Source organism: Camelus ferus, chromosome 13 (assembly GCF_009834535.1).
Source record: "Camelus ferus isolate YT-003-E chromosome 13, BCGSAC_Cfer_1.0, whole genome shotgun sequence".
Lineage (NCBI taxonomy): Eukaryota > Metazoa > Chordata > Mammalia > Artiodactyla > Camelidae > Camelus > Camelus ferus.
In genome coordinates, this window is record NC_045708.1 from 39,781,918 (window position 1) to 39,793,984 (window position 12,067).

Consider the following 12,067-nt stretch of genomic DNA (forward strand, 5'->3'; position numbering starts at 1 on the left):
TCCCCAGTATTTTTCAAATTCAAAAATATGTAAATATAAAATGAGTACATTTACTTGTACTTGGTCTTATAATATGGCCTTAAATTTATTCTGGGACTTAGTTACCTTCTTAACTGGTCAAAATCAGAAACTTACTGTGAAATTTTAATTATACTTGTTTGCTAAAATTAGTCTCAATCTTTGGAATCTCTTTCTCTTATGTCTGAATTTTATCATCTCAATACAACCTAACCAATCTAATTCTACATCAACAGTAACAAACAACACAGTTTGTCTGACCTAAGGGAAAAATCCTGGAGGAATCTTTAGCCTCAAGACATTTGATAATAGTGAGGGCAAGCTCAGATTCCTACATATCAACCCTTAGCCAATTTTCATCTAAGTAGGGTAGAAACTTTGGGATTCTCTGTTTGTCTGTTTAAATAAATAAACTCTGCAGGAAATGAGTGAGTGTTTTAAACTTTTTTTTAAAAAAATGAAGTTCATTTCTAATATTGCCCAAATGACCTATACAGCCAGTTCCTGAGAAACAAGTAAGCTGGATAAAACCCTGTATCTAAATAGGTTTTTGTTCTGTCTGACTTTTTAAGTTACTACCTATTATCTTCCACGTCAATAAAGTCATCTCTAACATACTCAGTCCATTTTATGGGTATCAAAATGACAGCCTCACAACCTAGTTAATAGTCAGGGAGGGAGGAGAGGCCTCTGATTGGTGCCAGTAGAAGTATTTATGATCTGGCAGACACCTGATCTTTAAGGATAAACAGAGGGTAGCAAGACATAGTCTATTACCTATGTTGCACCAGTCTCTCTCCTTGACGGTTGTTACTGCCCTCATGCAAAGATGGACTAAGGGAATTAACTGATTAGTCATGGTCCCACAGAAATAACTGCTATTCTAAGCACAATTCGCATCACTTAGTTATATTATGTTATCACATCACTTTCTGCTCTGATCAATTACAGTAGCTAGAACACTGTCATCTACATGGCAAGTACGTAATAACTCATTTTTAATTGAATGATTACTTAACTAGAGAAAAGAATAGAGTGCTCTCAGTAACAAAGAGGTCAGCAGTCTGCAAAAAATTAAAGATTAAGTTATTTCCCTTACCACGAGGTTAACTTTTTTTGAGAAAACGAAGTTAACATGAAAAGATAATGATATTGTACCCGATGGATGATTCTAAGCTCCTGTTATAGCCCTTTGTTACGTTTAAATCTCTGCAACACCAAAAAGCTGACTAACCAATCTTAAAATATTTTATTTGTTTCTGGTACTATAAAATAAATTCTGATTAACTGAGGCATAAAATTGTTTTGTACACATATACTTGCCACATACAGCAACGGTCCCTAAACAGCAAGATAATTTCATGTAACCACTACAAAGAAAGAGGAGAATGTCATAAAGAGAAATCAGTGTGGTGGGGAAAAAGAAAAACCCCAAAAACCCTACATTGAAGTTTGGCTACTATGATTAAGAGTAAATTTTTCTGTGGTTATCAGAACTATGGAAGCTGTTCCTGCAAAGATTAACTTCAACTTTAACATTGAAGTTCATGTGTTTAGAGTATGTCCTCTGGGTTACACACCAACCCACATAAAGTGAACTTCCACATCGGGTACATATAGTGGGGTTTAACTTACCCCAAGTTCTATATCTTCTGAATGGAGCTTGGCTTGGATTGCTGCAAATCCACCTAGTTCTCCGAACTTAGAAGAAAAAAGGTACAAATTAATATTAAGGTAAAATGCTATATCTTAAGAGTTTAAACAAGGAACTAAGGCTCACATTCTACTTATCAGTATGCTCTATAATCCTGGTCTTGAGAGTCATCACAAAAATAATTCCAATGCTCCTGTGATACACTGCAGGAGATGTGCTAAGATCTAAAGCTGATGTTTATCTGTATAAATAGCACATATAAAAAAGAGGAAGAAACCCTAAAACAGATTATTATCTGATTATTCTCTATAGCTTTCATCTACCTAAAATACCATACTCTAGAAAATCTTATTAGAAAATGGAAAACATGACCATATTAATAAAAGCTGTATACCTTATTTACCAAATCCACAACCCATCCATGAGGCTCCTATAAGAAAAGAAAACAGAAATTGAGATAGCAATATAAAAACTTCCCTACTAACCCTCATATTTCTGTAACCCTAAAAAAAAAGTTGGGGAAAATTTTTAATTTAAAAATATTTCAAAAGGTTTCTCCAAATGTTTCTAAATGTGAATCTCTCACATTACTGTAAATAATTTTAGAAGTAAGTCTGTATTTTGATGGAATTGCAACAATATGAAGCATTTATGCATTTTGGGTGGCTGAGATCAATTGTTTAAGCTCTCTGAGGTACAAAATAACGAGTTAAATTCTCTAAGAGAGTTATATTTCAGGAATTAAAAATTATTAACTTAAAGAGTAGCAAATCAGGAATCAAGAGATTAAAGTTTTAGTCCCAGAATTATGTACTCCTTGCGGGTATAATGTTATTGGCACATTGCTGGCCTTTAAAAATAAAATAAAGATGTTAGTCTGTGCTTAAAAAAAAACCAAAAGCTTTAAAGCTTATGCAGTTTACAAGAAAATTATACATGAGATTAACTACTAGGTTATTTTTTTCTAGGAATAATTAGTCATTTCAAATGATTTGAAAAGCTCTACTTCTCAAACATCTCTAAGAAACTGGGACGCCCACTAAACTGGGCTTCTGATAATTCAATAAATAGGGCACTCATGTCATGTGGTCACTTCTCGTTTCACTAAACACCATTTCAAATCTACAAAGTTCTTCATGGTATTAGTTAACAGCTATGGAAAAACACACAATAGCTGAAAAAAATGTTAAGCAATTTTATGAACCATATGGAGTATTTGTCATTTTTTCACAGACTGTTTTAATCCTTCCACATAAACTATCATTTTTAGAGCAGGGAAAAAATCTTTTCCAATATATTCTCTATTAAAAGATGAAACAAAACTATGTCTACCTTTTGGAAAGTAGAAACAGGTGAAATAGCGAACATATTTCCCTCTCCAAACACTTCTGCCCAATTCCTTTGAGACACTTTCATTCTGTTTTTAAAATGGTATTCATTATCAGGATTGAAAGCCTAGATTCAAAGAGAAGAGAGAAACATTATTACTACCTATTTCTATAGCAACACATATTAGCATTAGAAAAGAAGATAAAAATACAGCCTTGGACTGCTTCATTAATGAAATCTTTCAAGTATTCCAACAAAAAATTCCTTAGCTGGTGCTGAGGAACAAATGATCAAAGTGGTGCTCTCCTGTTCTGTTCAACATTTGCTATGGGGGAAGAGAAGGAGGGAGCAGGACGAGAGGTCTGATCCAAGGCAAGGTGATGCTAAGGCTCCAGACGTCCTAGGACCACCACAAGTAGAGCTGAGCAACAAGGCAGGGAAGATGAAAGTTAGGAAAAACATAGTGCCCTACTTCACGCAGCTGCTGTTACTAGTCAGGGGAAAAGTCCATAAACTACACAAACACCTTATGTGACAGTACTTATGATGCAAATAACCAGGGAGACATAGGGAAAGCTATTTAATCATTCCAAAAGTTGAAAAAGCTTAAAATTAGAAAGGTATTCCTTTAAAATTGAAAACACAGAACGGTTGTTTTGCTTTTAAAATAAAAGCAAGAACCCTAATAGCCAAGTTAATATCTTTAATGATAACATTATCATCTCTCCTTGTTAATTATGTCAGAGGGTAAGTAAGGTATTTTAAACAAAATCAAAACACAAAGTACTTCATTTTAGAGATACTGTACCATTGTAAGCACAGCCAGCAGACCAGTAGGAATTGGGTCCTGTTTTATTCTCTCTGCAACCAGTTCTATTAATAGCATCAACATGTTGTAGATCCCTTCATGAATTTCAGTACCCCACTTGTGAACAGCACTTGATGTCAGGAGCTATATAAATATAAAGGGCAGTTTAGACTTTCACTTGAAAAGAAAAAAAAATGTCTACGGCTATCAATTCAATCTTGAATAATCATGAGATTACTACCATAATACTTATTTTTATGTAGATGACTTGCTTCAAAAGACCCACAGCTGTAGTCCATATACTCGTTCACTTATTTCACAGTCAACACTTAGTTTTGCTTTTGAACTTTAAGTCCCTTGTATTAAAACAATCTGCTTAAAATAAAATGTTTGTTTCTCTACTTTTCATTATTACTAGGGGAGGCCAAGTGATGTAGAGCAAGAAAGAACCTGAGATCAGTTGTGGCACGACTGTTTTCTAGCTGTGTGGTCTTGGACAAATTTACCTGAGTTCTCAGAGGCTTAGTTCTCTCATCTCACAAGAGGCATAATTCCTACCCACTTCGCATAGATGTTACAAGTATTAGAAGGTGTATAACAAATGTGAAAGTATCTTATAAGTAGTAACGTTTTATAATTAATGTATCTTGGCCGTCACTATTAATCAACATTCCTAAAATCTAAAAAATGGATGCTATATTTCATGATTTGACCATACACACTCTTCATATTTTTTAGATCTCAGAAACCCAGGACTACATCTTCGCACCTGTCGACCAGATGGCAGCAAGGCTCCAAATGTGAAAACATTTTAGAAATATCTTACCAATTTATTTTGCTTGTATTTCCCTTTCTGGTATGTATAAAAGTAATAGTCAATTTTTAAAAAATATCTAAGGAAATCTAAAATAGCTCTAAGTGATAAGGCACTGTAACACAGTTTTCTTTGCAGCTATTTTTTCTTAAATATAAAACATAAAATATAAAACAATGGTGCATCTTATACTCAGACAGCATCTTAGATTTGTTTAAAAGGAAGGAAAAGGCACACAGATGAATCTAAAATCATCATCTTTGGATTTCCCCAATCTTTAGTCTTCTAGTCCTTGGGGAAGTCTAACTCAGGAACAACTGCCAGAACAGGGAATGAGGAGTCAAAGTTTCCACTTAATAATGGCAAATTGGTATGGTCGGGTTCATATTTTTGTAAGATTTCTCTTCAGAGGGAAAATACTGTGCTACATAAATTTCATCTTGGTCACACTGAGAACCCTTAACAAGAACAGCTGAAAGAGCCCAAATTTCTTTAGCTGCAGAGGAAAACCTCAGCTCCAGATTTTCTATATAGCAATTAGCTGCGTTATTTGCTCAAATGAGCAATAACCATAAGACAGATTTTATATAAACCAATGAGTTACTATTTTTCGCAAGAATTCTTTTGCCTGCCTGTATATTATTCCGGTACTTAAAAATTAGATAATACAGCAGAGATTAAGATTTAAGAAGCTTCAAGTGACTACAAAATAAAAATTATGTGCACTAAGCACCACTCCCCTCTGTTCCCATCTCATTTATTCAGTTTTTACTTTGAAAATGGAGTTCTATCTACCTTCCAGATGAGGTGGGGCAAGACAGGCAGCACCTTGTAGGAAGATGCACACAAAGTTTAAATAACTATGCACCATTGCCAGACCTAGATGTTTTGCCCTTCCTCAATATACTAGTAAAGAATACAGCCTAGCCTGAAGGTGAAAGGTGAAGAAAGTAGAAATTACAACAGAGCTCCTTTTGTGTACCTCATTCATACAAACTGCTTATTATTTACACATACTCTCAATTCTTAACAAAACAAAAAAAAAAAAGGTAGCACGTAAGAAAAGCCTAGGGAAGAAGGTAGGGGGGAGAGTCATACAAGGAAACACAGCCTTTAAGGGAAGCAATACCAATTACATAAAATACACTTGAGTTTTCTGGCAACCAAATCTACAGAATTACATTGCTCTTCTGGTTTAGAGAACCTTTTTAATAGCTCTGAACTCTAAGATTTGAACAACACTGAACACAATGCAGGGTATCATTGTGTTCACAGTTTTATAGAAAAAAAACTCCAAAACCACTGGACCATTTATTATACTATTACAAACAGCTGAGGGCATAAAATAAAACAGTCCTCTGAAGCATCTCTGTATAGAGTTAAAGAGTATTATATTCCAAATATGCAACTTGCTGCTGGACTGATTTGACACAGGGCTCTCTGAATCTGGAGATGATCAACCTAAAGATCCTTTCCTTACATGAATAAATCCTTTTTCATGACTCTGCATAAACTTGTATTTTCTTTCTCTGCAAATTTATGCGTACATTATGATATGTGTCACAGTATGTTACATTATAAAAGTGCTGTTATTTTTTTAAAAGTTACTATAATTCTTAACAAAATTCTTTAAAGTTGAAAATAACTTTAAACTACAAAATGGTAGATGAGTTCATCCAAAATGAAGATCAATCTTGATTCCATATAATTCCTACCCAAATAACAATTTAAAAAGATTTCTCCCTTTTTTCAAAGATCAAGTTATTTTTGTTCCTAAAATTAATTTTGTTCTCTCTTAAGCCTTGAATCAAAGGAGACTCTCTCTGTCAAGATGCAGACAGGAATAATAGCCTGCAAATGAACAGTTTATTTTACTGGGTTTTAAGATAAATACAAACTTCACCCATCTGTAGTTGCAGGGACTTACTTGCATATGGGACAAATATGGATGTCAAAACCCAGAAATAGGAGACAGCAGGAGACTCATTTATTCATTCAACAAAGATTTACTGAGCTCTGTCTTTTTTTCATATTAGAGCACTCCTCAGTTGAACAGGATTCATAAACTGGTCTTATATATAAAAAACTAAAACTAAAACAAAAAGCCTGTTCACCTTCACTCTCACACACACACAGACAAAAATATATATATTAGCATAGCACATTTTTCTTACCTTTTTAAATGCTTCAGGCATACACCTATCCATAAATCTTTTACAATTCTCATCAGACTCAGAAAGACCTTAGCAAAATAAATGAAACAATATGCCTTATTTTAGATTTTAGGTAGTTGCAGAAATCATGTATCATTCAAATTCATGCAGATGGAACTATTTATTATAGAAATCTTGATTCTTAAGGAATTACTAAAAGTAGAATACATACATTCTGATGAAGGAACAGGCTGAGAAAGCCGCAGTATTATGTTATTTATTAATAGTATAATATATTTATTTACCTTTGTTAATTATTAATATATATTTATTAATAGTAAAATAAATACTAGTTAGAACTGAAATGATTGAACTTATGTTTCCATGTCAGAGTAACTTCCAATGATCTGACTAAATAGCTGCCAGCAGCAGCTACTTAACAGCCATTATTGTTTTCCTAAACAGCTCTATTAAAAACAAAAAAATTCTCAATAAATGCCAAAATCACTCTTCTTCCCTAAAGCAAACTGATGAATCTGTGCAATAAAATGCATGCAACTGTGCCTGGCACTGAGGAAGTGATAAATACTTACTAAATGAAAGAATAAATTCACTGTAAAATTATCCTTTGGAATCTACTTAAAAAGAAAACCTCAATAGCAGGTTTTGCTTATCAGTGGGAAGACTGTTGAGCACATTTTCTTTTTTCAGACCCACTACCTAGCTATAGTACCTACATCCTCACAGGCACTCCAAAATGCTGCTGCTGAGAAGCCAGGTATAAACGCATCATGAAGGCCTAGTCAAAATATTTCCTTTTGATGTGTCTCATATTTAATCACGATGATAAATTATGCACTTTTAATAAGAAAAAAATCGCAAGAAGTAACCACTTCATCTTATTTTATAACTGAATTCAATACAGAAAAACAAATTATTATTCTCTCTTTAATGTTTATAGTACAGAAGCTACCTTATGTTGATACTTATTCTCCAAACTAGTGATATTTTATTACTCTAATAGCTTAATATTTGTAAAGCACTTAAGACAGTGCCAAGCACTTAATAAGTATAAAATGTTTGTTAAATAAACGTTACATTCTTCTCTTTAAAAAAAAAAAAAAAGCCACTGAATTGAGCCTTAATCGAAAATGCTCCAAGCTTCTGTGGAAAAAGTTAACATCAATATCCATAAGGCATTTCAATTGTATCTTATTGAATCTTACACTTTATTGGTGTTAGAAGAAAATAGCTGATTTAATTCAATGCTTTTATTCCACAGTCGATAAACAAAGGCTAAGAGAGTACAATATCTAATAATACTGATGGGCAATGACAGCAGCTAAGATTAAAGTCAGGCCTCCTATCAGAAAAAAAAAAAAACCAAAAAACACAAAACTCCCGTGTCCGGAGGTGTGAACTTACCAAGTCTTGCTAGGTAGGTAGACGCCAACAGGCATTTGCCTAGTGATTCTTCCCGCTTGTAAGGGATGGACCAATGATCAGTCAAAACACGGCTTTCTAGTTCATATAAATTTGTTGTAGGGAATTCAATTCCTTCCCCTGAGCAGTTTCCATTTTCATCATTCTTCTGACAAAAGGGGATTAGGGTAAAAAAACAAAACAAAGCAAAAAATAAACTAATTAGTGACTAAAATTTTTCAATTTAACAAAAGGAGATGCTTACTCAATAGCAGCCATTAATGCCAAGAGTGTGGATACTGTTTTCATGCCTGCTAACACAGCATTCATTCTGCAGCCCATGCACCAAGGAGTAATTTCAACTTTCAAGTCTTATTATGTAAGAAATACATTTTGTGAGGGTAAGAAATACATTTTACAACAGATAATGAATCCTCTGGCAGAACTGGGCAAAATAAATTGAAAACCTTCTGGGAAGGATTCACCATTCTAGATACCATTAAGAACATTCATGATTCATGGGAAGAGGCCAAAATATCAATATTAACAAGAGTTCAGAAGAAGCTGATTTCAAACCTCACGGATGACTTTGAGGGGTTCAAGACTTCAGTAGGGGAAGTCACTGCGGACGTGGTAGAAACAGCAGAAGAACTAGAATTAGAAGTGGAGCCTGAAGATGTGACTGAAGTGCTGCAGTCTCATGATAAAACCTGAGTGGATGAGGAGCTGCTTCGGATGAGCAGAGAGTAGTTTCTTGAGATGGAATCTACTCCTGGCAAAGATGCTGTGAAGACTGTTGAAATGTCAACCAAGGATTCAGAATATTACACAAACTAAGTTGGTTAAGCAGCAGCAGAGTTTGAGAGGACTAATTCCAATTCTGAAAGAAGTTCTGTGAGTAAAATGCTATCAAACAGCCTTGCACCCTACAGAGAAAACATTCATGAAAGGAAGGGTCAATCAATGTGGCAAACTTCATTGTCTTATTTTAAGAAATTGCCACAGCCACCCCACCTTCAGCAACCACCACTCCCATCAGTCAGCAGCCATCAACACTGAGGTAAAAAGGTTACAGCTTGCTGAAGGCTCAGATGATGGTTAGTGTTCTCTAGCAATAAAGTATTTTAAAATTAAGGTATGTACATTTTTAGATAATGTTATTGCAATATTTATTGACCATGGTATAGTGTAAACATATCTTTTATATGCACTGGGAAATCAAAAAATTCGTGTGACCCCATTTATTGTGATACTTGCTTCACTGAAGTGCTGTGGAACTGAACTTGTGATACCTCTGAGGTATGCTTGCAGACGTTAAGAAATACATTACTAAAGACAAAGAGGGCTACTTCATAATGATTTTTTAAAAGCCAATAACAACAGGAAGATAAAATAAAAGAATGGAAAAATATATACTATGAAAACAGTAACCAAAAGGGAGCTGGAGTGGCTACACTAAATCAGGAAACCCAGATGTCATGTGAAAATTTGTTACTAGAGATAAGGAAGGATTTTTTTTTTTAATGACAAAGGGCTAATGTATCAGAAAGACATAACAATTCTAAACAAATATGCATCTAACAGAGATCCAAAGTACAGGAAGCAGAAACTGACAGAGCTAAAGAGAAGCACACAATTCAGTAAGAACAACTGGAAACTCACTTTCCAATTCACTAACAGCAGAATATTCATGATTCTGCAATATTCACTAACGGAATATACATTCTTCTCAAGTGCACATGGAATATTCTCCAGGGTAAAGCATATGTTAGGTTATGAAACAAGCCTCAATCAATTTGAAAGGATTAAAATCATACAAAGTATGTTCTCTGATCACAATGGAATGAAATCAGAAATCAACAGCAGATGGAAATTTGGGTAACCCCAAAATACATGAAAATTAAACAACATACAGCTATACAACCAATGGGTCAAAAAAATCACAAAGGAAATCAGAAAATGCTTTGAGATGAATGAAAATTAAAGTACAACGAAATTTATGAGATGCAGTAATCAGTGACATATTTTTAAAAAAGCAAAAAGATCTCAAATCAATAACCTCACCATACACCTTAGAAAAAGAAGAGTAAATGAAACCCAAAGCAGGCAGAAGGAAATAAAGATTTAAGCGAAAATAAATGAAAGAAAGAACAGAAAAACAATAGAGACAATAAACAAAACCAAAAGCTGGTTCTTTGAAAAGATCGACAAAATGAACAAAACTTTAGCTAGACTAACCAAGAAAAAAGAGAAGACTCAAATCATTAAAATCAGTAATGAAAGGGAAGGTATCAATATTGACTTTACAGAAACAAAAGTGCTTATAAGGAATATTATTGATGATTGTATGCCAACAAATTAGATAATCTAGATGAAATGGACACATTTTTAAAAGACAAAACCACCAAAACTGAGTCAAGCAGAAATAGAAAATCTGAACAGATCTATACCAAACAGAAAGTGCTTTGTAATCCCACAAAGAAAAGCCAGGACGAGATGCCATTACTGCTGAATTCTACCAAACATTTAAGAATTAACATTAATCCTTCATATTCTTTCCCTTGTCAAAAAAAAAAAAAAAAAAAAAAAAGGAGGGAATACTTACCAACTTATTTTATGAGACCAGTATTACCCTGATACTAAAAATGGACAGAAACACTCCACATCCATTAGAATGGCTATTACCAAAAACACAGAAAATACCAAGTGTTGATAAGGTTGTAGGAAAATTGGAAACTTTATGCATTGCTGGTGGGACTACAAAATGGTGCAGTTACAGTGAAAAACAGTATGGTAGTTCCTCAAAAAATTAAACACAAAATCACCACATGATCCAGCAATTCTACTTTGGGGTATATATCCAAAAGAACTGAAAGAAGGGACTTGAACAGATATTTGTACACCCATGTTTACAGCAGTATTATTCACAATAGCCAAAAGGAGGAAGCAAACAACCCAAGTGTCCATTAATGAATGGATAAACAAAATGTGGTATTTACACACAACAGAAAATTACTCAGCCTTTAAAAAGAAGGAAATTCTAATACACGCATGCCACAATATGCATGACCCGTGAAGACATTAGGCTAAGTGAAATATGCTAGTCACAAAAGAACATATTGTGTATGATTCCACTTACATGAGGAACCTAGAATAGTCATATTCATAGAGACACAGAGTAGAAGGGTGGTTGCCAAGGGCTAAGGGCAAGGAAGAATGAGGAGTTACTGTTTAATGAGTATAGTTTCAGTTTGGGAAGATGAAAAAGTTCTGGAGATGGATGGTGGTGATGGTTGGAAAACAATGTGAATATACTTAATGCTCACAACTGTATACTTAAAAATGGTTAAAATGGTAAGTAAATTTCATGTTGCGTGTTTTACCATAACTTAAAAAAATGGACAAAGATATCCCAAGAAAAATAAACAAAATTACAGACCAATATTATCCCTATGAATATAATCACAAAAGTCTTTTAACAATAACCAAGCAAACTGAACCCAACAATATATAGAAAGGATGATATACTATGACCAAGTATGCATACAAGGTTGGTTTAGCATACAAATATCAGTCAATACAACATAGCACAGTAACAGAATAAGGGATAAAAAACATAAACCATTTCAATAGATGCAGAAAAAATATTCACAAAATCCAACCTTGTCATGACCAAATTAAAAAAAAAAATCAACAAAGAAATAAAAGAGTAGTTCCTTAATCTGATGGACAGGCCATCTACAAAAAACCTATAATAACATAATACTTAACTGTGAAAGACTGAATGGTTTCCTTTAAAATCAGAAACAAGGATGTCTATTCTCCAGCTTTCATTCAACTGGAATGTCTAGCCAGAGCAATTAGGCAAA

General features: G+C 33.9%; 1 protein-coding gene across 2 annotated transcripts in view; it reads right to left on the bottom strand.

Annotated features, from left to right (window-relative positions):
* USP24 (ubiquitin specific peptidase 24) overlaps nucleotides 1-12,067 on the bottom strand; it is a 120,115-nt gene that overhangs the window by 82,321 nt on the left and 25,727 nt on the right. Inside the window, exons 2-7 of one of the 2 annotated variants that reach the window (XM_032494381.1) lie at nucleotides 8,202-8,364; nucleotides 6,798-6,865; nucleotides 3,810-3,953; nucleotides 3,005-3,127; nucleotides 2,067-2,102; nucleotides 1,654-1,719 (exon numbers count right to left, since the gene is read on the bottom strand). In XM_032494381.1, coding sequence (XP_032350272.1) covers nucleotides 1,654-1,719; nucleotides 2,067-2,102; nucleotides 3,005-3,127; nucleotides 3,810-3,953; nucleotides 6,798-6,865; nucleotides 8,202-8,364 — 600 coding nt within the window. Of the gene's footprint in view, nucleotides 1-1,653; nucleotides 1,720-2,066; nucleotides 2,103-3,004; nucleotides 3,128-3,809; nucleotides 3,954-6,797; nucleotides 6,866-8,201; nucleotides 8,368-12,067 lie in introns of both variants that reach the window. The other variant, XM_032494380.1, reaches the window with a different exon arrangement.